This window comes from Heloderma suspectum, chromosome 2, assembly GCF_057233095.1.
Source record: "Heloderma suspectum isolate Gila_16-S chromosome 2, 16-S_ref, whole genome shotgun sequence".
NCBI lineage: Eukaryota > Metazoa > Chordata > Lepidosauria > Squamata > Helodermatidae > Heloderma > Heloderma suspectum.
Genome location: NC_139459.1, coordinates 406,639,257 through 406,666,374, shown reverse-complemented (window position 1 = coordinate 406,666,374; position 27,118 = coordinate 406,639,257). Strand labels below are relative to the sequence as shown.

General features: G+C 47.5%; 1 protein-coding gene across 1 annotated transcript; it reads left to right on the top strand.

The window, feature by feature from the left end:
* LOC146356770 (uncharacterized) lies at positions 1-23,066 on the top strand. The gene is given in 7 exon segments (XM_084831955.1): positions 1-509; positions 937-1,063; positions 1,324-1,427; positions 1,621-1,747; positions 14,464-14,556; positions 16,204-19,148; positions 19,150-23,066. Coding segments are annotated over 7 exon segments (4,260 nt in total). The 5' UTR covers positions 1-80; the 3' UTR covers positions 19,585-23,066.
* The last annotated feature ends 4,052 nt before the right edge of the window (positions 23,067-27,118 follow it).

Below are 27,118 nucleotides of genomic sequence, written 5' to 3'. Positions count from 1 at the left end.
CCCGGGCCCACGTGGGCGGCCCTGCTCGCGGGGCTCGGCCTGCGCGGGACGCGGCCTCCTGCCCGGCGCATCAGGCCGAGATGCCGCCGGCGGCGGAGGCGGAGGAGCCGGGCCGCGCGGCCCCCGGCGCAGGAGGCGGCCCCCGCGCCGGCCGGGAGGGGCGCAGTGCGGCGCGCCGGGGAGGAAGCGGGCGGGGGGGCCGGGCCGGCGGCAGCGGCGGCGCCCGGCGGGAGGAGGCGCGCCGGCGCTTCCGGGGCTGCGGCTACCGGGCGGCCGCGGGGCCGCGGGAGGCTTGCAGCCGCCTCCACCGCCTGTGCCGCCGCTGGCTGGAGCCGGAGCGGCGGCCCAAGCGGCAGATCGTGGACCTGCTGGTGCTGGAGCAGCTGCTGGCCGTCCTGCCCGCGGAGGCGGCGCGCTGGGCGCGCGAGTGCCGGCCGGAGAGCAGCTGCCAGGCGGTGGCCCTGGCCGAGGGCTTCCTGCTGGGCCGGGCCGAGGAGCGGCGGCGGCAGGTGGGGGGACCCTCGCTCTGGGAGCCCCCGGGTGGATCTAGACAGCTGAAGGAGAGTTGGGAGGTTCCAGGGACTTAGGGGATCCTTCAGCAGCCAGTGGTACAGTCCTCCCAGCAGAAAGGGAACATCTGGCAGCTTGTCCCTTTCCTCTCAGTTGATTTTTAGAGTGGCTTTAGACATCCTGTTTTAGGCCTCTTTTGATGCCAGCGTTGACTTACTAGCCCCAGTCCAGAGATCCTTGTGGCAGAATAAGAGCAGCAGGAGGCCTGGACGCCCGGAGCCAGCTGCCCTGCCCTCGGCCTCTGCCTGGCTCAGCCCTTACGCAATGGCGTGACATTGTTCATAGAATAGTAGGGTTGGAAGGGGCCTACAAGGCCATAGAGTCCAACCCCCAGTTCCCTCCCTGGGCTCCTCCCTCCTCTTCCAGGCGCAGGGGATGTTGGCCCAGGTGGCCACAGACGTTGCTGAAGCAGCAGAGGGTCCGTCGGGCCCCACGCAGAGGCCGCTGCTCACGGAGATCCTGCAGGAGGGGGACGGAGGTGCCAGCTCTCCAGGTAAGGATCAGCGGAGCGTATTTCAGCGTGGTCTCCCTCTGTCACACTTGACATCCATGGGCTGCTGTTAAATTTCCTGTGAGCTGGTGTGGGGAAGAGAAAAATCTCTCTTAACGTACAAAAAGAAGGGATTTGTTTCAATAGATTCAGACTCTATATAAATTGAATTATGAACAAAGGCCGTATGGACAAACACCGATTGCACACTAGGAACAAAAAGGCAAAATCCTCCCTGCTGTCTTCCTTTTTCTTTCCCTTAGAAAACAGGACGACACACAGAGATGGTGAGAGGACACTGGGGGCTCCTTCTCAGCCTTCGCCTCTTGGTGTCAGAGTGGACAGAGCTTCTGGGCAGCTGGAACAGGTACGGGAGGCCTGGGTGCCTCGGGCCCCTGCACATCTCCCTGGGCTGGAAAGGATCCATAACAGGTGGCTTCCAAGAAAGCCTGGAATGTCCCCCATGGAGCCCTGGATCTGTAGGAGGGCCTCCAACCGCCCCCCTTTCCTGCGTCTCCTGCATCTCCTGCATCATCTGCTCAGAGAAACTTTTCTTCCAGGCTCCAGTGACCTTTGAGGAGGTGGCTGTGCGCTTCTCGGCGGAGGAGGGGGCTCTGCTGGACCCAGGCCAGAGGGCTCTGCACAGGGAAGTCATGGAGGAGAACCACAGGACTCTGGCCTCCCTGGGTAAGGCTCCCTCTTTCCCTCAGCTGACGCATTCTGGAATCCTAGAGTTGGAAGGCACCTCAGAGGCAATCTAGACCAACCCCCTGATCAGCGCAGCTTCTTCTCTCCTGGGTGCAGTTCCATGTGTAGCCACCCAGGTTTCTTGAAATGTCCCCCATTTTTCCTACTCATGGAAACAGTTTGTGATTGTGCCTTCAGGATTCCAGTTTTCAGGAGCCTCTTCCCTCTTGAGCTCTTTTTTCCTTCAGACTTCTAGCCGTGGTATCCCAACCAGGTTTTTTGTGAGCATCTTGAAATTGGCTTTCCTGAAGTCCAAGGTGAGCATCCAACTAAGCTCAGTTTTCACAGCCCTCTCCATCATGAATCCCTAGATGTCATGGTCACTCTCCCCAGAAGTTCCTGCCACTTTCACTTCATCTCTCATTTTTTCCCTGTTGGTCAGACTTAAGTCCAGGTCAGCAGATCGCCTTGTTCCTCCCTCTACCTTTTGAGAGACGAAGTTACAAGACAAGCCAAAAACGCATTTGATTTTCCATTCTTTGCAGAGTTAGACCTCCAGCATTTGGGGATAGCTGAAATCCCCCATGGCTATTATTGCTTGTTTCTGTGAAAGTTTTGTTATCTCTTCCAGGAAAGCACCATCCATGTCTGCTGGCTGGCTGGTAAATGTCCACACCGATATTCCTCTTGTTCCTCCCTCTCTCTGTCTTTATCCATAGGCTTCCAACAGGGCTCCCATTCTCAGAATCCTGAATTTCTACACGGGTGGATACATTCCTGGCATATAATGCTACTCCCCCTCCCTTCCTGTTGTTTCTGTTCCTTTTGTACAAGGGCTAATTGTTTTATTAACCATCCTGTTTTCGGGGGTGAAGTTCACCCTGTTTGCTTCCAGTTAGCGTAGAGACCATGCTGGGATTCACCTCCGCTGTCTCGTCTCCTCCCGCGTTCTGTGTGTTCTTCTCAGTTGTTCGCTCTGGGCTTTTGCCAGCCCCACCTCCCAGGTTAGTTTAAAGGACTCCTGATCAGGTTTGTGAGCCTCCTGCCAAAAACATTCTCTCTGTCCACATGAGGTCCAACCCATCATCCGTGAGGAGTCCTTCATATTGGTATTGTACGCCATGGTCTGTGAAGCCAAACCTTTCCCAAGGACGCCATCTGTGCTGACAACTCTTGTCTTTCAGTATTCTTTCTGTACCAGTGCCCTGACCTTTGACAGGAAGGATGGCTAAAAACTCCACTTGTGCCGCCAAGTCCTTGGCTTCCCCACCCACATCCTTGTAGCCTTTGGAGATCCATTCAGCATTTCTTCCATGCCCCAGGAAGGCCGCACACCTCCCAAGATCAGATGTCCAGTGTGCACGCAGCTGCCTCTGTCCCTCTCCGACTGCTATCACTCATCCGCTCGTCCTCATATCGATGGTTGATTTCCTCCCATCTATGTGGGCCTGAGTGCCTTCCTCAGCATTCTGTGGAGTGCAGGATGGTATCACATCTTCAGGTGGCCCAGGGTCACCCTCCATGGGAATTGCCTGGCATCTGTTGTGTAGTTGCACCGATTTGTTAGGTCCTTTGTGTCACGTTCTTCGCTTTGCTTTCTTCTTCTTCTTCCGTGGAAGCTTCTCTCTTCTGTTGATGCTTCAGGAGGGCCTCCTGTCTCTCATGTAAAACCAAACATGGCACACACCCTGCATGTCACTGGGACAACTCCCCTTTCCGTAGTCCCAGGCATTCCAGGTGACTCTTCTATTTCCCTGGACTCCCCTGCAACCTCTCCCACTAAACTCCCACACAAAACTCCTGTTGGCTCACTCCAGTGGCTCGCTCTCAGGAGACGGAGAGCTTTAAGACAGGGCTGGTCTGCTGTGCATTGTGGAATAAAGAACTACTGCCAATCTTGGTGTGTCTCTGTAAGAACGTAAGAACTGCTCTGCTGGATCAGACCGAGGGAACATTTAGTCTCGCATTCTCTTCACACAGTGTCCAAACTACCTGTTGATTGTGAACCTACAAACAGGACAGGAGTGCAACAGCACCCTCCCACCCATGTTCCCCAGCAACCGGTGTACATGCTGCCTCTGGTACTGGAGGTAGCCCATAGCCACCAGGACGAGTAGCCATTGGTAGCCTTTTCCTCTAGGAATTTGTCCAACCCTCTTTTAAAGACCATTACTACACCCTGCGGTAGCAAATTCCATAGTTTGTTTGTTTATTTATTTATTTATTTATTGCATTTATATCCCAGCTTTTTTCCTCTTGCAAGGAACCCAAGGTGGCTTACATTATCCTCTTCTCCATTTTATCCTCACAACAACAACTGTGTGAGGTAGGTTGGGCTGAGAGTCTGTGACTGGCCCAAAGTCACCCAGTGAGCTTCCATAGCCAAGCCGGGACTAGAACCTGGATCTCCTGGCCCGTCACTACACGACACTGGCTCTCTTATGCGCTGTGTGAAGAAGTACTTCCTTTTATCTGTCCAGACTCTCCCACCAGTCAGCTTCATAGGATGACCCTCACTTCTAGTATTGTGAGAGAGGGAGAAAAATGTCTCCCTATCCACATTCTCCACACCATGCATAATTTTGCACACCTCTATCATGTCTCCCTTCACCCTCCGTTTTTCCAAGCTAAACAATCCCAGCAGTTGGAACCATCCCTCGTAGGGGAGATGCTCCAGCCCCTTGATCATGTTAGTTGCCCTTTTCTGCACTTTTCCCAGCTCTACAATATCCTTTTTTTTGGTGCGGTGTATTCCAAGTGTGGTTGCACCATAGATTTGTTTAGGGTCAGTGTGTTATTGGCAGTTTTATTCTCAATTCCTTTTCTAATTATGCATAACATGGAGTTTGCCTTTTTTCCAGCAACTGCACACTGGGTTGACATCTTCATTGAGCTGTCCACCACAACCCCAAGATCTCTTTCCTGGTCAGTTACTGCTAGCTCAGATCCGATCAGGTTATACTTGAAGATGGAATTTTTTGCCCCAACGTGCATCACTTTACACTTGCTTACATTGAACCACATTTGCCATTTCGATGCCCATTCTCCCAGCTTGGAGAGATCCGTTTGGAGCTCCTCACAATCCCTTTTTGTTTTAACCACCCTAAATAATTCAGTGCCATCCGCAAACCTGGTCACTTCACTGCTCCCTCCTGATTCCAGATCATTTATGAACAGGTTGAAAAGCACTGGTCCCAATACAGATCCCTGTGGGACCCCACTATTTACTTCCCTCCATTGGGAGAATTTACCATTTATTCCAACTCTTTGCTTTCCGTTCTTCAACCAGTTACTGATCCAGAAGAGGACCTGTCCTCTTATTCCCTGACTGCCAAGTTTGCTCAGGAGTCTTTGGTGAGGGACTTTGTCAAAAGCCTTTTGGAAGTCCAAGTAAACAGCATCTACTGGATCACCCCTGTCTACATGTGTATTGACATTTCCAAAAAACTCTAAAAGATTAATGAGATAGGACTGACCTTTACAGAAGCCATGTTGATTCTTTTTCAGCAGGGCTTCTTTCTATATGCTTACTAATTTTATGTTTTAAAAGTTTTCAACCAATTTACCTGGAACAGATGTTAAGCCAGCTGGCCTGTAATTTCCCAGATGCCCCCGGATCCCTTTTTAAAAATTGGTGTTACATTGGCTATCTTCCAGTCCTCTGATACAGAGGCTGATCTTAGGGACACGTTGCTTATTTTGATTAAAAGATCAGCAATTTCATATTTGAGTTCTTTATGAACTCTAGGATTGGTACCATCTGGGGCTGGTGATTTATTTACTTTCAGTTTGTTACTAAGGTTGAGAACTTCATCTTTGTCACCACTATTTGCTTCAGTTCCTCAGACTCCCTGAAAACATCAGTTCAGGCACAGGTACTGTCCTTGTTGTTGTTCAGTCGTTCAGTCGTGTCTGACTCATCGTGACCCCATGGACCATAGCACGCCAGGCCTTCCTGTCCTGCGCTCTCTCCCGGAGCGTGCTGAAGTTCATATTCATTGCTTCGGTGATGCTATCTAGCCATCTCATCCTCTGCCGTTCCCTTCTCCTTTTGCCTTCAATCTTTCCCAGCATCAGGATCTTTTCCAGTGAGTTTTCTCTTCGCATTAGGTGGCCAAAATATTTGAGCTTCAGCTTCAGTATCTGTCCTTCCAATGAGCAGTCAGGGTTGGTTTCCTTTAGGATTGACTGATTTGACCTCCTTGCAATCCAGGGGACTCGTAGGAGTCTTCTCCAGCACCACAGTTTGAAAGCATCAATTCTTCGGTGCTCAGCCTTCCTTATAGTCCAGCTCTCACAGCCATACATTACTACTGGGAAAACCATAGCTTTGATTAGACGGACCTTTGTCGGCAAGGTGATGTCTCTGCTTCTTACTATGCTGTCTAGGTTTGCCATAGCTTTGCTCCCAAGGAGCAAGTGTCTTTTAATTTCATGGCTACAGTCACCGTCTGCGGTGATCTTGGAGCCCAACAAAATAAAATCTGTCACTGCTTCCATTTCTTCCCCCTCTGTATGCCAGGAGTGATGGGGCCAGATGCCACGATCTTCGTTTTTTTAATGTTGAGTTTCAAACCAGCTTTGGCACTCTCCTTTTTCACCCTCAACAAGAGGCTCTTGAGATCCTCTTCGCTTTCTGCCATTAGGGTGGTATCGTCTGCATATCCGAGGTTGTTGATAATTCCCCCAGCAATCTTAATTCCAAACTGTGATTCATCCAACCCGGCGTTTCTCATGATGTACTCTGCATATAAGTTAAATAAGCAGGGCAACGATATGCAGCCTTGTCATACTCCTTTCCCAATTTTGAACCACTCAGTTGTTCCATGTCTGGTTCTGACTGTTGCTTCTTGACCCTCGTACGTATCTCAGGAGACAGGTAAGGTGGTCTGGTACCCCCATCTCTTTAAGAATTTGCCAGAGTTTGTTGTGATCCACACAATCAAAGGCTTTGGTGTAGTCAATGAAGCAGAAATATACGTTTTTCTGGAATTCTTTTGCTTTCTCCATGATCCAGCGAATGTTGGCGATTTGATCTCTAGTTCCTCTGCCTCTTCGAAACCCAGCTTGTACTTCCGGTAGTTCTTGGTTCACATACTGCTGAAGCCTAGCTTGTAGGATTTTGAGCATCACCTTGCTGGCATGTGAAATGAGCGCAATTGTACGGTAGTTTGAACACTCTTTGGCATTGCCCTTCTTTGGAACTGGAATGTAAACTGACCTTTTCCAGTCTTGTGGCCACTGTTGAGTGTTCCAAATTTGTTGGCATATTGAATGCAGCACTTTAACAGCATCATCTTTTAGGATTTTAAATAGCTCAGCTGGAATACTGTCATCTCCGCTAGCTTTGTTGTTACTAATGCTTCCTAAGGCCCACTTGACTTCACTCTCGAGGATGTCCGGCTCAAGTTCAGTGACCGCACTATCATGGCTATCAGGGACATTCAGACCTTTCCTGTATAGTTCTTCTGTGTATTCTTGCCACCTCTTCTTAATCTCATCTGCTTCTGTTAAGTCCCTGCCTTCATTGTCCTTTATCATGCCCGTCTTTGCACAAAACGTTCCCTTGATATCTCCGATTTTCTTGAAAAGATCTCTAGTCCTTCCCATTCTGTTGTTTTCCTCGATTTCTTTGCATTGTTCATTTAAGAAGGCCTTCTCGTCTCTCCTTGCTATTCTCTGGAACTCTGCGTTCACTTGGATATCTCTTCCCCTTTCTTCCTTGCTTTTTGCTTCCCTTCTTTCCTCAGCTACTTGTAAAGCCTCATCAAACAGCCACTTGGCTTTCTTGCATTTCTTTTTCTTTGGGATGGATTTCGTTGCTGCCTCCTGAACAATGTTACCGACCTCCGTCCATAGTTTTTCAGGCACTCTGTCTATCAGGTCTAATCCCTTGAATCTATTCCTCACCTCCACTGTATATTCATCAGGGATATGATTTAGGTCATACCTGAATGGTTTCGTGGTTTTCCTTACGTTCTTCAATTTCAGCTGAAATTTTGCAACAAGAAGCTCATGATCTGAGCCACAGTCAGCTCCAGGTCTTGTTTTTACTGACTGTATGGAGCTTCTCCATCTTTGGCTGCAAAGGACATAATCAATCTGATTTCGATATTGACCATCTGGTGATGTCCATGTGTAGAGTCGTCTCTTGTGCTGTTGGAAAAGAGTGTTTGCTATGATCACCGTGTTCTCTTGGCAAAACTCTGTTAGCCTTTGTCCTGCTTCATTTTGTACACCAAGGCCATGCTTGCCTGTTATTCCGGTGATTTCTTGACTTCCTGCTTTGGCATTCCAATCCCCTATGATGAAGAGGACATCTTTTTTGGGTGATAGTTCTAGAAGGTGTTGTAGGTCTTCATAGAACGGATCACCCTCAGCTTCTTCGGCATCAGTGGTTGGGGCATAGACTTGAATTACTGTGATGGTGAATGGTTTGCCTGGATTCGTACTGAGATCATTCTGTCTTTTTTAAGATTGTACCCCAGTACTGCTTTTCCCACCCTTTTGTTGACTATGAGTGCTACTCCATTTCTTCTAAGGGATTCTTGCCCACAGTAGTAGATATGATGGTCACCTGAATTAAATTCACCCATGCTTGTCCATTTTAGTTCGCTGATTCCCAAGATGTCGATGTTCAATCTTGCCATCTCATGTTTGACCACCTCCAGCTTACCTTGATTCATTGATCTGACATTCCAGGTTCCTCAACAAGATTGTTCTTTACAGCATTGGATTTTCTTTTCACCACCAGACACATCCACAGCTGAGTGTCCTTTCGGCTTTGGCCCAGCCGCTTCACTCTTTCTGGCGCTACTTGGAAATACCCTCTGCTCTTCCCCAGTAGTATATCGGACACCTTCCGACCTGAGGGGCTCATCTTCCGGCATCATCTCTTTCAGCCTTGTGATACGTTCCATGGGGTTTTCTTGGCAAGAATACTGGAGTGGGTTGCCATTTCCTTCTCGAGTGGACCACATTTTGTCAGAACTCTCCACCATGACCTGTCCGTCTTGGGTGGCCCTGCACGGCATAGCTTATGGCTTCACTGAGTTATGCAAGCCCCTTCGCCACAACTAGGCAGTGATTCATGAAGGGGAGGTACTGTCCTACATCTTCTCCAGTGAAGACAGATGAAAATAATTTATTCAGCTTCTCCACAATTTCCTTACCCTCCTGAAGTACTCCTTTAACTCAGTGGTCATCCAGTGGTCCAACTACCTGCCTCCCTAGCTAGTTTTCTGCTTCTGATATATTGAAAGAATTCTTTATTGTTGGCTTTGATGTTGTTAGCAATATGCTCTTCAGAATGCTTTTTTGCATCTCTTATTGTCTGCTTGCATCACCTTTGTGCAAGCTTGTGCTCCCTTTTGTTTTCCTCACTTGGGCTAGACTTCCATTTTCTGAAGGAAGCTCTCTTTTCTCTCATAGCTCCCTTGATGCTGCTCGTTAACCATGCCGGTGACCTCTTGGACTTGGTGCCACCTTTCCTAACCTGTGGTATATGTTCTAGCTGAGCTTCTATTATTGTGGTTTTGAGTAACCTCCAAGCATTTTGAAGGGATTTAACCCTCTTGACTCCCCCTTTCAAATTCCTTTTCACCAGTTCCCTTATTTTAGAGAAGTTTCCTCTTTTGAAGTCAAATGTAACTATGTTGGACTTCCTGGGCAATTTTCCATTTAAATATATATTAAATCTAATAGCACTGTGGTCACTGTTTCCAAGTCATTCAACAACATTTACATCTTGTACGCGGTCTTGGGTGACACCATTTAAGATTAAATCCAGGGTCGTCTCCCTTCTGAGTGGTTTCATGACCAACTCTTCTAGGGCACAGTTGTTTAGGGCATCAAGAAATGTAACGTCTTTGTCGTTACTGGAACATCCAGTCAATGAAGGGAATAATTGAAGTCACCCGTTCCTTGTTTGGCGGCCTCTCTGATTTTGTTTTCCATCTCAAGGTCACCCTGAGCCTTCCGGTCTCGGGGATGATAGCACGTTTCTGGCACTAAGTTAGTGTTGGAGCCCAGTATTGTCACCCACAGCACTTCTGTGGAAGGATCCACCCCTTCTTTGAGATGTTACAGGAATGTTACGACAGAAAAACATTTCCTTGATATCATCCTATCTTGTGAGCTTGTTTTATTTCATTATATTTATGTTCTGGGATGAGATTATCTGATGGCCAATCTGGCCTCATTATTGAGCTGCTTGTTTTATGGCACCCTCTTTAACCCCTGCTAAGTAAAAAAAATTAAATTAAACTGTCAGGGTTTCACCACTGACCTGGACCCCCTGAGCAACTCCTTAAGGATCTCTTGCCTCCTAAAGAGTCCCACCTTCCTTCTTTTATCTCCCCCTTTCTAATAATGTGAGGTTTAGGCTGTAGTCCTGGGGTGATTGGCACTCTAGGCACATGGTTTAACTACAACAATTTACTGGTAAATTAGAAGCAAGGAAATCACAACTAAAGGTATTTAAACAACAGAGCCGCGAGATATAAAAGGCATGAAGAGAATATAAAACTTGCAAAACACAAGTTCCTTTACCCTAGACTTCTCCAGGCTGCTGCTTCCTGCCCCCTCTTCCGACTCCATTCTCCCCAGTTCTGCTCTTACTCCTCTGGTCTTTCTGACTCTCTCTTTTTATACCCTTCTCCCCCAAAACCAAAAGTACTGTTTCAAACCTGACCAATATGGAACTTAACCGGAGAAATGAAGCTATTCCTCTCAGGGGTACCCCCTCCCCCAAAAAACTTTAGGCCTCTGGGCCTGACCTTATTCCTTACCTCTGTAGGCCTCAAACCTTCACATCTCCCCCCCCCCTTTTAAAGTGGAACAATTTTTTCTTAACCAAGAAGAATTGTGAAACATCCAACTTAACAGAAGGCAACAAAACAGTCTTTACTTTCGGGAAAGAGCATCTGCAGTAACATTCTCCTTCCCCGGGCCGTGGCCATTCTTCATCTGGAATTCCTGTAACTTCCAGGACCATCTCTGGAGCCTTGAGTTGGTATTTTGCATAGTCTGTGTCCATTGCAAGGCATGTTGAGCAGTCTGTAAGGCAAATTCCTTTCTGAAAACATAGGATTTGAGCTTGTCCAGAGCCCACACCACAGCCAAACATTCCTTCCAGATGGTGGACTAGTTTCTTTCTCTGGGCAAGAGTTTCCTAGTCAGGTAGGGCACAGAGTGTTTGACAGAGTCATGTTTCTGTAGCAACACAGCTCCAGTGCCAATTTCTGAAGCATGGGGAAAAAATGTCCTATAATACCCAGCAAGTTTCAAGAATTATCTAACTTGTTACTTGGTTTTAGGTATGTCCCAGCTTTTAATAGCTGCAACCTTGTCCCATAAAGGTGTTATGTGGCCATTTCCTACCTTGTGTCCTAAGTACACTACTTCTGGCATACCAGACTGACATTTCCTCAGTTTTACTGTGAGACCAGCTTTACGTATAGCCTGTAATACAGTTCTTAAGTGGACCAAGTGGTCTTCCACACTTTGGCTAAATATGGTGATTTCATCAATAAACGTGACTGCGAATTTACCTAATCCATTCAGCAATCTGTTAATTAATCTTTGAAAGGATGCTGAAGAGTTCCTCAAACCTAAGGGCAAAACGTTAAACTCAAATAACCCAGCCGGTGTGACAGACGCAGTTTTGGGCTCGGCAGCCTTTTCTAAGTTCATCTGTCAAAATCCTTTACACGCATCAATAGTAGAAATGATTTTAGCTGCCCCAGCTGATCTTAAAGTGTGATTGTTTGGGGCACTGGATACACATCTGGCTTAGTTATTGAATTTAATTTCCTGTAATCCACATAGAATCTGATGGTATTACTGGGTTATTTTAACCAGCACAACTGGTGCAGACCAGGGGCTTAAAGAACTTCTGATAACCCCTAAACACAGTATTTCATCCCGCTCCTTGCGTATGTCTCCCAACACCTTTCCATTGACTCGATAAGGGGGTGACCTTACTGGGGGATGGTGTCTTGTGTCCATGCTTTGTTCAGCCAGATCAGTTTCCTAGGTTGGTTTTGAAATACTTCAGAGAGTTCTAATACCACTGACAGAATCTTTTTCCTGTTCTCAGGGGTAAGATTTTCTGACCATCTTTGCTGGTCTCAATCGCATTCTTCCAACCAGTGACTCAGGATGTCTAACGCCCTGCCCTCTTCTTGCTCCACGTCTTCGTCAGGTACTCTGTGTACCTGTAAAGCCACTCTACTTCTTGTATAATATGGCTTTATCATATTTACATGCACCACTTTGCTTTTTCTCAGACCTTTCCTTCACCACCACACATGTCAAGTCATCCAGTTTGTCTCTGATCGCACAGGGGCCTCTCCAAGCAGCTTTGAGCTTGTCTTTGTGCAGGAGAAGAAGGATCATTATATGATCCCCCACCTCAAATACTCTGGAGTGTTCAGTTTGATCATACCAGAATTTTTGCACCTCCTGGGCCTTTGTTACATTTCTTTGAGCCAGTTTAGACAGAGTATCTAGGGTTTGTCTGAGATTCAGCACATAGTCCGCCACAGACGTTTTGTTTTCCACCAGTTTACCTTCCCAGTTTTCTTTTAGGAGATCCAGAGGGCCTTGCACTTTTCTACCATACAGTAGCTCAAAGGGTGAGAATCCTGTTGACTCCTGGGGAACTTCTCAATAAGCAAAGAGTAGGTGTTGCAGTTCGTCATCCAAGTCATTAGGGTGTGTGTTTACATCAGCTTTAATCATCCCCTTAAGGGTGGCGTTAAATCTGTCAACCAATCCGATTGCATTGGGGGTGGTAAGCAGTAGTTTCCAAGTGTTTTACCCCACAACACTTCCACAGACATTCCGTTACCTCAGAGAGGAAAATTCGTTCCACAATCTGTCAACATCTCTGAGGGAAGTCCTTTTCTAAAGAACATCCTCAGCAAAACCTCAGCTACAGGCTGGGCATCTATGGAGGCCAGTGCTGCGGCTTCTGAGTACCTTGTGGCAAAATCGACCACTGTGAGGATGTATTTTTTTCTGTGCGAGCGGGTTTATTGAAGGGACCCGCTATATCCATTCCCACTCTGAAGAAAGCGTCTCCTACGAGAGGCAGAGGTTTCGGTGGGGCTTCGCCCTGGAGCCCTGCTTTCACCACATGCTGACAGGTTTCGCAAGAGCTGCAATACTGAGCTACCTGCTGGGCAGTACCAGGCCAGAAGAAATTTGCCATTAACCTTTGTTCAGTCTTGTTTTTCCCCCAATGTCCTGCACATGGCATGTTATGGGCTAGTTCTGGTAATTTAGCCGGAATATTTCAGGTGCCTCCCGTTGCTTTGGGGGCTCCCAATATAGCTCTCGGGTTTTTGGCAACCAGAGTCTATACAGCAACGCTTTGTTCCAAATAACCTGCTCCTTTTTTTCCTTGGAAAAAGGTACCTCTTGAGGGAGAGCAATTCTTTGTAAAGGTTCCAAACTAGGATCACTGAGGCCTTCCTACTTGAACTCCTCCATTCCTCCTAAGTCAGAAATCTGGGCCTCTAGGACCTTCTCCTCAACAGCACCACTTGCCTCAGTTACGTGACTGGGGTTGGAGTCTGCAGAGTTGTCGGAGGCTTGTTCTGCCTCTTCCAGGACTGCGTTTGCTTCTTCCTGGGGAGGTTCTGGGGTTTGGTTTAATCCCTAGGACTCAATAAAGGTTGTCTTTTTAGTTCATTTCTTTTCTCAAGAACAAGGCAGGGGCTCACAGAGAAGGGCCGCTGAGGATGATCTTAGGGTGGCAGGACATGCCCTGGACCTGGTTCTTGCTGCTGGGTGCATGAGGAATTATCTGGGTTGGGGGGGTCAGCAACTCCGTTGTCATGGTCAGATCATTTCCTTGTGAAGTTTGGTTTGACGGTAGCAGATCCTCCCTGCAGGGGTGGAGGACCAATTAAGGTGGTCTGCCCCGGAGACTTACAGAATCCAATGAATTCCTGAATGCTTTGGGGGATTTCCTGGCTGATAGGGCGGGCAGTTTGGTCAAGGCCTTGGTCTCACTGTGGAATGGTGAGATGGGAAGGGCCATCAATACAGTCGCTCCCAAGCACCCACTCCGGTGCTGTAGAGCCTGTAACTTGCCTTGGGTGACAGAAGATCTATGGGCAGTGAAACAGGCCGGACGATGGCTAGAGTGCAAGTGGAGCAGGTCTCGGAGCGAGGTTACTCCTCTGGTCTTTCCGACTCTCTGTTTTATACCCTGCTCCCCTAGAACTGAAAGTACTGCTTCAAAACTGAAGAAATGAAACTTAACTTGGGAAATGAAACTGTTCCTCTCAGGGATACCCACTCCCAACAAAAAAACTTGGGGCCTCCAGGCTGGACCTTTTTCCTTCCTCTGCAGGCCTCAAGCCTCGGTAAAGGGTGGTCATGATCTATCTCTAATGGCCTGGCACTGCTGTCTCTCTTCTGGCAAACCTCAGAAATGAGACACTCTTGCTGCTCAGGGGTCAGAAGGCCAAGCTGTGTTGCATGAGCCATTGGGATCTCATTTTTAATTCCAGAATTCTCTTGGAGGCATTTGAGTATAGAATTCCTGAATTGGGCAGCAGGGGTAAGATGATGCAAATAGGAAAGAATTCCTGATCTGCCACAGGAGGTGGGGGAGGCTTCAGACTGGGTGCTTCGAAATCCCTAAACGTGTACTATCGTCGGAAGCGCAGAGGTAATTTCTCTCTTCTTCTCCTCTGCAACAGGCCTTCCAGTTCCCAGATCTGACCTCCTCTGCTGGCAGGAAGCAGCAGATGATCCGCTTGTCCAGGCCTCTGAGCAAGGGGAGAGATCAGCAGGTGGGTGCTTGGCTCTTGGTTGGGTCCTTTGCTCCACAGGCCTATCTGGCTATCTGTTCTCCTAGCAGACGTTTCTCCCGGCTGAATGTCACCCTCTTGAGAGATCTCTCAGAGAAACAGCCAGGGAATAGCTGGGGGGACTTGGTCAACCGGGGAAAGGGTTGTCTGTGCCTAAAGTGTGGGGCAAAGCATCTATTGAATTTGTTGTTGTTGTTCAGTCGTGTCTGACTCTTCGTGACCCCATGGACCAGAGCACGCCAGGCCTTCCTGTCCTGCGCTCTCTCCCGACATGTGCTCAAGTCACCAGTCGTTAAAGACCCTACCCTCATTTTATATTATTTATTATTATATTCCAAGGTGGCCGCCTACTCCTCTGCATTTTATCCTCAAAACAACGCTGTGAGGTAGGTCAGGCTGAGAGTCAGCGACTGGCCCAAGTCACCCAGTGAGCTTCATGGCCGAGGGGGGACTAGAACCCAGATCTCCCAAGTCCCAGTCCAACCCTCGCATCACTACTCCATGCTGGCTTTCATTCCTCAGTTTGTGCGATCAGAGGATGTGGAGAAGCTGCTTGGAAGGGTGAGACCTCCCACCTGTTCTCTGGATCCGTGCCCTTCGTGGGTGATAAAAGCAGCCAGGTTGCACTTAGGATTTTAGAGGTACTTCATCCTTCCTTGATGGAGCGCATGATCCGCACTCTTCTGAAGGAGGCAGGGGTGCAGTCTTTGTTAAAGGAATCTAGCCTGTGGCCTCTGGTTTCTTGTACTTATCACCTGATTTATGAACTGCTTTTGTGGGGTCACGGTATGGGAGAGAGTGGTGGCCTCTAAACTTCTTGTGGTCTTGGAGGATACTGACTGTTGGATCCACATTTTCACCTTGGTGGATGACTTACCTGGGAACTTGAGGGTTTTACCATGTTCTTTGGGATCTACCAGTGGCTTTCAGTACCATCGACCATGGTATCCAGGCTTGACCCAACGTATCTTGCCACCCAAGGCACAGAGCTGTCCCTACCACCACCAGCCTGCTGCCAGCTTCCTTCCCAGCAGTGGGAGCCTCACCCAAACTCTCACAGTAATTTGGGTGAGCATGGGCCCACACTGGGAGAACAAGGGACTGCTCCAGAGAGCTCCGCTAGCCGCTCTCCTGCTGCAGCAAATGCCATGGTTGGAGAACGGCTGGCAATGCTCTCTAGAGCACCTGCTAGAGGAGGAGGCCGGCCCTCCTGGTTGGGGCAGGGGCAGCGGCACAATTCACTTCTCTTCCTGTGCCACCACCTGATGTAATGTGATGGCCAGCCTTGATTGTATCTTTTGGTGGGTTGCCCTATGTTTTCCACTACATTTTGTACCACTGCCTGGTTTCTTTATCGATTTTTATTTTATTGAAGTTTATGTTTTTACCTATTACTCTGAGCCATCTAGCATGAATTACGTCCTCACAGGCAGTCCATTAATATTGGCAAAAATAAGATAAAGTCTCTGTACACAACTCTAATTATCAGTTCTATTCATCATTACAGGTTATTTATTATATTTAGAAGAATCTGCCACTTCACCAAGTTTTTCTCCTCTGTTAATCAAAACAGCAAACCACTGATTTTGTCCCCTGAACTGAGGAAAAATTCTGTTTTCATTTTTTCAGGTGAATCTAGACAGAGATCCAGTCACAGCTCCCACGTTAATCAACATCGAAGACTGCACTCAGGAGACAAGCCGTATAAATGGTCAGTGTGTGGAAAGAGCTTTAGTCGGAGCTCCGAACTTAACTCACATCAAAGAATTCACACAGGGGAGAAGCCATATAAATGCTCACAGTGTGGAAAGAGCTTCAGCTGGAGCTCCAGCCTTAAACAACATCAAAGAACGCACACAGGAGAGAAGCCCTTTAAATGCTCAGTGTGTGAAAAGAGCTTCATTCGGAGCTCTGACCTTAACTCACATCAAAGAATGCACACAGGAGAAAAGCCCTATAAATGCTCAGAGTGTGGAAAGAGCTTCAGCTGGAGTTCCAGCCTTAAACTGCATCAAAGAATTCACACAGGAGAGAAGCCCTTTAAATGCTCAGTGTGTGGAAATAGCTTCAGTAGGAGCTTTCTTCTTAATTCACATCAAAGAATTCACACAGGGGTAAGGCCCTATAAATGCTCAGAGTGTGGAAAGAGCTTCAGTCATGGCCAAATCCTTAAACATCATCAAAGAATTCACACAGGAGAGAAGTCCTATAAATGTGCAGAGTGTGGAAAGAGCTTCAGTCGGAACTCCGGCCTTAACTCACATCAAAGAATGCACACAGGGGAGAAGCCCTTTAAATGCTCAGAGTGTGGAAAGAGTTTCAGTACTGGCCAAATCCTTAAACGTCATCAAAGAATACACACAGGAGAGAAGCCCTATAAATGCTCAGAGTGTGGAAAGAACTTCAATTGGAGCTCTGACCTTAACTCACATCAAAGGATTCACACAGGGGAGAAGCCCTATAAATGCTCAGAGTGTGGAAAGAGCTTCAGCTGGAGTTCCAGCCTTAAACTACATCAAGGGATTCACACAGGGGAGAAGCCCTTTAAATGCTCAGTGTGTGGAAAGAGCTTCAGTCATGGCCAAATCCTCAAGCACCATCGAATAATTCACACAGGTGAGAAGCGGTATAAATGCTCAGAGTGTGGAAAGAGGTTCAGTCGGAGCTCTGGCCTTAACTCACATCAAAGAATTCACACAGGGGACAAGCCCTATAAATGTGCAGACTGTGGAAAGAGCTTCAGTCATGGCCGAATCCTCAAGCACCATCGAATAATTCACACAGGTGAGAAGCCCTATAAGTGCTCAGAGTGTGGAAAGGGATTCAGTCGGCGCTCTGGCCTTAACTCACATCAAAGTACGCACACAGGGGACAAGCCCTATAAATGCTCAGAGTGCGGAAAGAGTTTCAGTAATGGCCAAATCCTTAAACGTCATCAAAGAGTTCACACAGGAGAGAAGCCTTACAAATGCTCAGAGTGTGGAAAGGGCTTCAGTCATGGCCACATCCTTAAACATCATCAAAGAATTCACACAGGAGAGAAGCCCTATAAATGCTCAGAGTGTGGAAAAAGCTTCAGTCGGAATTCTGGCCTTAACTCACATCGAAGAATTCACACAGGAGAGAAGCCCTGTAACTGCTCAGTCTGTGGAAAGAGTTTCAGTACTGGCCAGCTCCTTAAACGTCATCAAAGAATTCACACAGGAGAGAAACCCTATAAATGCTCAGCATGTGAGAAGAGCTTCAGTCATGGTCAAATCCTTAAACATCATCAAGTAATTCACACAGGAGAGAAGCGGTATAAATGCTCAGAGTGTGGAAAGAGGTTCAGTCGGAGCTCTGGCCTTAACTCACATCAAAGAATTCACACAGGGGACAAGCCCTATAAATGTGCAGACTGTGGAAAGAGCTTCAGTCATGGCCGAATCCTCAAGCACCATCGAATAATTCACACAGGTGAGAAGCCCTATAAGTGCTCAGAGTGTGGAAAGGGATTCAGTCGGCGCTCTGGCCTTAACTCACATCAAAGTACGCACACAGGGGACAAGCCCTATAAATGCTCAGAGTGCGGAAAGAGTTTCAGTAATGGCCAAATCCTTAAATGTCATCAAAGAGTTCACACAGGAGAGAAGCCTTACAAATGCTCAGAGTGTGGAAAGGGCTTCAGTCATGGCCACATCCTTAAACATCATCAAAGAATTCACACAGGAGAGAAGCCCTATAAATGCTCAGAGTGTGGAAAAAGCTTCAGTCGGAAGTCTGGCCTTAACTCACATCGAAGAATTCACACAGGAGAGAAGCCCTATAACTGCTCAGAGTGTGGAAAGAGTTTCAGTACTGGCCAACTCCTTAAACGTCATCAAAGAATTCACACAGGAGAGAAGCCCTATAAATGCTCAGCGTGTGGGAAGAGCTTCAGTCATGGTCAAATCCTTAAACGTCATCAAATAATTCACACAGGAGAGAAGCAGTATAAATGCTCAGAGTGTGGAAAGAGTTTCAGTCTGAGCTCTGGCCTTAACTCACATCAAAGAATTCACACAGGGGACAAGCCCTATAAATGTGCAGACTGTGGAAAGAGCTTCAGTCATGGCCATATCCTGAAGCACCATCGAATAATTCACACAGGTGAGAAGCCCTATAAGTGCTCAGAGTGTGGAAAGAGATTCAGTTGGCGCTCTGGCCTTAACTCACATCAAAGTACGCACACAGGGGAAAAGCCCTATAAATGCTCAGAGTGCGGAAAGAGTTTCAGTAATGGCCAAATCCTTAAACGTCATCAAAGAGTTCACACAGGAGAGAAGCCTTACAAATGCTCAGAGTGTGGAAAGGGCTTCAGTCATGGCCACATCCTTAAACATCATCAAAGAATTCACACAGGAGAGAAGCCCTATAAATGCTCAGAGTGTGGAAAAAGCTTCAGTCAGAAGTCTGGCCTTAACTCACATCGAAGAATTCACACAGGAGAGAAGCCCTATAACTGCTCAGAGTGTGGAAAGAGTTTCAGTACTGGCCAAATCCTTAAACGTCATCAAAGAATTCACACAGGAGAGAAGCCCTTTAAATGCTCAATAGTGTGGAAAGTTTTTTAGTTATAGCCAAATCCCTAAACATTATCAAAGAATTCACACAGGAGAGAAGCCCTATAAATGCTCAGACTGTGGAAAGAGCTTCAGTCATGCCCGAAGCCTTAAACGTCATCAAAGAATTCACACAGGCAAAAAGCCCCTCCAATGCTTAGATGCAGAACGGGTCAAGGTTCGCTCCACGTCCTTGCCTGGCCTTGGCGTGCAGGGTCGGCGGAATCACCTGCAGCTCCACGCAGGCTTTGCTCTTTGGCTCCCGTCTCCCAGCAGCCCCTCGGAGAGGAAGGAGGGAGGGGCTCTTGGTCTGCTGCTCCCGCTTACGGGTCGCTCCCCCTGCCGATCTGCCTCTGCTTTGGCTTGTTCTCTCCTGGTTCTTTTTGGATCCTGCTCGGTGGACTTGCTTGTCCTTGGCTTCCCTCCTTGATCCTGCTCTGAGCAAGGGGATCAGTGTGTATCTTGACCAAATGAGATGGGCATAAGGAGGTGTGTAGGGGGAATGCTTTTGTCTAGCATACAGCAGAATGGGGCTTGAACATTCTAGGCTGGCTCTGACAATTCGCCATCTCATTCTTTTGCTCTAAAGTAGAGTTCTTTTTCTTTATGCATAATTGTGTGAGGGTGTAATCCTGTGGCTGCTAGGCAGCGGCTGGACAGCCATAGGATTACTTGGTTTTGGGGAACCGACCTCATAGCTTGCGCTCTGAGGTCGGTTCCAGACAACCTCCTCCCTGCCCCCTCCCCTGCCCCATCGTAGGCGGCATAGATTGTCCCAGGCTCCACACTCGTAAGAGCCGCGCAGGCCAGGAGGAAATGGGGCGTTCCTAGGGGCGGGGACCTCGGAAAGGCCAGTACAACACTTCCTATGTGTCATCCGGACGGCGCCCCCAGCTCCAAAGTGCTGTGGCTAGACAGCTAAAATCAGCTGTCTACCCACAAATATAGTGTGGCCGGAGCACGGCAGCGACTAACCCCTCCGCACTCCGCCCACCCTGCATTGGATAGGTCGTCACCTCGGAGATTGGGGGTGGCTGCCTATCGCCATAGGATTGCTTCCCTAGACAGTGTCAAGCAGCCCTAGACAGTGACTGGACAGACATACATTGCTGAGGGGGAAATATGATTCCTTAAAAGATGTGGATCATTGGAGGGCATCCCAGGCATGTGCCCCAGTTCTTCTGAGTTGTGCTCTGCTGTCAACATCTGCCTTCATACATCCTATTCCCCCCCCCCCCCAAGCTCAGTAGCCTTGCAGCAACTAGTATACTTTAGGACTTGCTCCTGTAGCAGACGAAGTGTGTGAGTAGCACAAAGGCCTTTCAAACCAGAGAGGAGACTGCCACTTTGATTTGATAGCCTGCTCATTGTTTTTTTCTTTCTCCCTACTTTCTTACTCTTACATGCCCTCTGCTGGGAGCTTGCTTGGAATGAAATTAGAAGTGGGAGTGGGAAGGGCAGGAACAACTCCCTATGAAATACTGGTATTTCACACATCATCTGATTTTACTGCCCCACACTGAAACCTTTCGCTTCAGCACACCCAAGGATTTAATCAACTACCACACATATTTTCATCCCCTCCACTTTAATTTCTGTCATATAGTTGCAAGCAGCAGATTCTACCAAAAAGAGGTTGAGACTATGTGATGTCATGATCCAGGAAGCGCTGGGGTTCAAAATAGGTTTCACGGTTTTAGAAAAGCAAGAAGAAGCCCTCAGCCTCCCCACCTCATAAAGTTGAGTATGTGTAGCCCTCCACAGTGCTGCCTCTCTGAAAGGAGCCACTTGGCTTGGGGAATCCTGTCTCTCCCCGCCTCTCCATTTCCAATGACCATTCTTTTTTCCCTCTTCCCTCCCATATCCTGCTCTTTCTTCCTCTTCTTTATTCCATCCAGAGCACATCTCGGGGAAGTTTCAAGATGGGGGGCTGATGGGCAAGAGAAGTCCTCAACTGTATTTAACTTTATACAAACAGGATTTGTTTTTTTCTTTCTCTACCTCACTCAGGTGTTTGAGAAAGGTGGGCTCACCTGGTCGCAGAGGAAGGAGTCTGGCGCTGTGTTGTTTGTCAGTTGCCATTAGCCAGCGAGGGAAGGGCTGTAGCTCAGTTGCAGGGCACATGCTTGCCACACAGAAGGCATCACGTTCTTGAGTGCAGATGATGTCAGGAATGATTCTGAGCATGTGGAGATAGCAGCTCAGAGTCAGAATGGGAACAGCCAGAACCGGGGGAGGTTTCCTCCCTAGTGAGCTCGAATATGGATAGACATTCTTCTCAGGAACTTGGCACGCAGATGGATTGACCTGAAGGCCTCCCCCGTGAGAACTCGGGTCTTGGAGGAGGAGGAGGATGCAGGGTGTGACCTGAAGGATGCTAGAGTCAGGCGCAGAGCGAAGCGGAAAAAGTTAGAGGAGGAGCTCAGGGGTTCCACCCGGTTGGCCATGCGCGATAGCCTACGTAGGAGAGCACAACTGTAAGGGACGTGCATCCCCCCCAAGTTATTCTGACCAGCAAGTTTTTGTTTCAAACTGCTGACGACGCGTCTGATTCCCACTTGGCTCCTCCATTGATATTCGTAATTGTGTGGAGTAGCTGTTTTCCTTTGTAGCCTGAAAGTCTGAGGATTTGCATTTGTAAAGAGCCTGGTTGTTAACTAATAGAGTATTTTTTATTTTATTAAATGTATTAATCGCCCATCTGGCCAGTCACCCAGCCACTCTGGGCAATGTACAACAATAAAAACAGTTCATACAATAACATTCAACATTAAAAACATCACATTTCTAAAATTACCCTAGCCCACCCCAAATACCTGCCTGAACAACCATGTTTTTAATGCATGCTCGTTAAAAAGGGGGCATGGCGGAGTTCCCTAGGGAGGAGTTCCACAGAGTGGGGACCACCACAGAGAAGACCCTCTCCCTCGTCCTCACCAGCCTAGCTGTCCCAGCTGATGGGACAGAGAGAAGGCCATCTGAGGATGATCTTGTTGAGCGGCCTGTCTGGTGTTGCTGGAGGCGCTCCTTGAGAGTAGTGAGCCTGAAGCCTGGTATCATAGAGTGTGTTGATTGCAAAGGGAGAGAACCAAGGGACTCAACAGCTCAACAAGAACTTGCCAGCCAGAATAACTTAGTTGTGCCCTCCTGTGTAGGACTCTAGCATCCTTCAGGTCATACCCCGCACTCCTCCTCCTCCTCCAAGACCTGAGTTCTTACGGGGGGGGGGCCTTCAGGTCGAGCCATCTGTGTGCCACATTCCTGAGAAGAATGTCTATCCATATCTGAGCTCACTAGGGAGGAAACCTCCCCTGGTTCTGGCTGTTCCCATTCAGAGTCTGAGCTGCTAACTATCTCTACACGCGGAGAATCACTCCTGACAGATGAGGGAAAACCAGTGCATGCAATCAAACGCTGGTGTGTGCCTAGGGTCATGTATACGTGAGGGCAGCAAAGGAACACAACATCTCGCTGCCTCCATTACATTTGTGCACTGCCCAGCAGAGCTTTTCAGGGTCATCTGGGGCCTGTTACAGGCTGGCCCTAATTACAATGTAGATCTGCCTGATGACTGTGTAATATACAGTCGGGGCCAGAAATACTGGAGCAAGGAGAACTGTTTTGGCAGTTGGCCTCTGTACACCACCACATTGAAGCTGAAAGGAAACACACCCAGATGGGAGCGAAGCCAGGACTTTCAGCTGTAATTCAAGGGGTTTGGCAAAAGTGGGGCACTACCCATCCAGGAAGGACAGCCAGTGGCATACACACCCGCATTGTTGGTGGCTCACAAGTAATGGAACAAATGGCTGACAAGCAGCTGCATGGCCAGGTGTGGCCTGTTTCCTGGGTGTCCCATGACCAATCAAGCAGAGAAAAGGCCTGGAGGTGGTTCTGAGTGTTACATTTCCATTTGGCAGGTGTTCCCTGGAACTCTCAACATGAGGTCCAAAGAGGTGTCCATGCGAGTGAAGGAGGCCATCATTAGGGCGAGGGAACAAAATAAACCCATCAGGGAGATCGCAAAAACAGTGGGAGTGGCCAACACAACACTCTGGAACATCCTGAAAAAGGAGGAATTAACTGGCAAGCTCAGCAAAAGGCCTGGAGGACCACGGAAGACAACTAAAGTGGATGACCGCAGAATGCCACTCATGGTGAAGAGGAACCCTTTCACAACATCTAGCCAGGTCAAGAACGCTCTTGCGGAGGTGGGCATGTCATTGTCAACATCTACAGTCAAGAGACGGCTTTATAAATGTAAATACGGAGGCTTCACGACAAGGTGCAAACCACTGGTAATGCTCAAGAACAGGCCAGATTAGCCTTTGCCAGCAAATGCCTAAAAAAGCCTGCCCAGTTCTGGAATAAGATTCTTTAGACTGATGAAATCAAGATTAACTTGTACCAGAATGATGGGAAGAGAAAAGTAAGGAGAAGGAAAGGAACAGCTCATGATCCAAAGCTTACCATATCATTTGTCAACCATGGTGGAGGCAGTGTTGTGGCATGGGCATGTATGGCTGCCAATGGAACCGGGTCACTGGTGTTTATCGATGACTTGACTGCTGACAAAAGCAGCAGGATGAATTCTGAAGTGTGTAGGCCTATGCTTTCTGTTCAGATTCAGCCGAATGCTGCCAAACTGATAGGACACCGCTTCATATTGCAGATGGATAATGAACCAAAACATACAGCTGTTGCAGAACCCAGAGTCAGAGAGACCACGGAGTGAAGGAAAAAGAGATTCTTTATTTAACGCGCGGGCTTAAGGCTGGAATCGTTTCCAAAGAGCCAGAAGCCCCGAAATACATCAGCACATTGTTTTTATAGACATTGTGACACATAGGAAACGGCTCCTCCTCCCCCTCCCGCGTGGGGTTGCAGTCCTCAACATTTCTTCTCCTAGCGCCATTGTTTATAATACAAGAACTGGGTTATAGGGTAGCCGTGATAAGGAGAGAACAGCAGAGAACAAGATATACAATTGTATGACCTTTGACAAGATAAGGAATTCCTGTGTCTCGTCAGCTTACAACAATATATTCGAGGGAGAAAGAGCTCAGCAAGAACATGAAGCATGAGACAGCATGAGGCTACTTAGTCTGACCCTCGATATGGCTGCTACATTCCCCCCTTAAATGCATAATTTCATTACAATTATAGCATTTTTGATAACCATACAAAGCTTTTTGTGACATATATATTACTTAGCTTCTTGTTGGGCTATTAGAGCGTAGAGGGCAGCAGTTTTACTAGCTGAGACATAAAACAGATTGGTTAAACAGCGCATAAGACAAGGAACACAGAGACATAACAGTATTTCTATGAACAACACTGGTAGAATTAGGATGAACAATGCTTCAAGCCAGCTAAGATCTGGAAGCCAAGGGGTTAACTAATTGAGCTAATTGTTTTGTCTTATTGCTTTGTTAGCTACTATATTGTGCAGCTTGTTGATCTGTTCATCTACAGCATTGCCATTATCAGTTAAGTTAAAACAACAGAGCTTTTGATGTGTCTCACAACTTAAATGATGAAGAAGGAAGAGGTAATCTATACCAGCTCTGTTTTCTAGAACTGCACCTCTTAGATCACGCAACTCTTTATTTAACAGTGACAATGCTCGTGAGGTGGCATTTATGCTTTTGGCTAAGCTGCAAGCTAACCGGTTGATCTCCAGACCATCAGCCAAGGCTAAACCTGGAACGCCAACCAGTGACATTGCTAAGGCCAATTTTTCTGAGTCAGAATATAACTGCACGTGACTATTACAATTTTTAGTTAGTTGGAGTGCTTGAGGCTGCCATCGACGGATTTTCTCGGGCCACAGGGGAAGAATTGGCACTAGTTCAATTGGCGGCTGAGGGTGGTTATTAGACAAGTTGGCAGGAATGAATGACCAAGTGCGGGAACTATATGTCTAAAACCATCCATGAGGCAAAAGCATGTGGGCATCATTAAAAGATATGTTTTGAATTTTATTACAGTGGAAGGGGGCCAGGGATAGCTTTATATTTTCTGGAAAAATTTTTGACAATTAAGCATTCGTGCACACGTAGCATTCGTGCACACGTAGCACCATAAACTCTTAACATGGTATCTTTTTGAATTTTCCCAGGATGTCTACAGACAGGTATTAGGCAAGAGCTAATAAGCCTGTTTGCAGGTATATCTCTTGGCAAACAACAATGTTTTACTCTCGTGATGTTAGCCAGGTGAAGCCAGTAATTATCAGCAAATCACTGGGACAAACTTCTCCTTCCAGGGGCAGACCCCCCTTTTTGCACCTTATTAAGGAGACACAATGCAACACTACTAACACTGCAACACGCATGTTTGATCTTCTTTGGGATCTGACCGTACGCCGGGCAGCTATTCACCTGGCAAGCTGCAGTAGGGTCTAGTCCCCTTCTTCAATTCTCCAGTTGCAGGTCTGACCGTACGCAGGGGGACAGTCTCCTGGGGTGTCCACAGTAAGGTCTAGCCTGAGTCTTCTTACTGCTTTTTCAGAATGATTTTTAAAGGATTTTTGAAAAGGAAAGAAATCCTTTTAAAGGATTTTTGTTCATAGTCTACTCTCCCCCTCTCGCTCTCTTGACTCGTGTCTAATGTATCCAGGGTTTAACTCCAGCTGCTTTCATAGCTGCGGGGGTGGAAAGTATGACAGTTCTCAGTCTTTTCCATCTGGGAGTCAAAGGGTTATTTTTCCCTCTTTAACTTATACTTTAACTCTTGGTTGGAAAGGATGAGCTTCTGTGATGGGAATGGCTTATTTTCTAAGAGAGAGCGACGCTGGGCTTGAAGAACTTTGCCCACTGTTTGGACTTCTTGTTTAAGGCTAACGTTTGCTTGCTCTTGATGCCACTCCAGTGTCAGTCATGAAGTCAATGTCACGGCCCTTCTCAAGCTGTCTCCCTCCTCGCCCATTCTGGCCCCTTTGGTTTTCTCCTTTGTGTATTTGAGTTATTTTATTTGGGCATTCATGCCACTAATGTCTATCTTGTCCACACTGGGCACACTGGTTCTTTTTTAAGAATCTTCTGCCTCTGCCAGGTCTTCTTCTTTTCTTCTTTCGTTTACGTCTTCTTGGGCCTCTTGGTCGAGGGGGGTGTACTGGCGATAGGCATCTGAAAGACGCTCCAAGCACGCTCTGGGGCCTCGGTGGCACCTTGCAGCACTTTAGACACTTTGGTCATATTAATTGACTTCTTTATACCTGCTTTTACGGCTTTTAACAGCAGGGTTTGATACTGGGTGAGGTGCTCTGGCCCCACTTGTGTTTTGGGATTCCGGCGGGGGGGGGGGGTTACTTACAAGGAGACTTTATTGGGTAACTTACAGCACACAGGCGTACCTAATGGTTGGATCAGACAGCTTCTCTGAACCACGAGCTATTGGGCTAAATGGGTTTTATACCATACATGTTACCCATGAGGCAGCACAACACTAGCAAGCATTTTCAGCATAGGCTAGAAGTGTTTGGTTCTCAGGCACAGCTTCCTGTAAACAACTTCGCTTCCCAAAGTGCTTGTTAACACTTTTATTCATTAGTATGGGAAGACAAATTTTTTCTCTTTCTTTTGCTTTCTTTTTCTTTGCTGATCTGCCTGTATTGCAGATCATGTTTCAAACTTTTTACATAAAACTTTCTGCTCCATGTACCAGCCTTGTCTCTTCATTTGTCTTTTTTCAAGTTAAACTCACTTCCTTAAACCTTTCTGCCTTACACTAGTCCCAATGACACACATTTGGGATAGGCTCTTCTTCTCCTTCTAGTTACATTTTCTTTATCTTAAAGAACTATTACATTATTGTGGCTACTTTACCCCAGGTAATAAGCTCCAGGCACAATCAGCTGCTTTTAATTTACCCTGGGGCAACTATGGCCACGCTTCTTTTTTACAAATGTTTTTTCTTTGCCTCTTGCCTTTTTTTTTCTTTTTTTTCTCCCTCTCTATCTG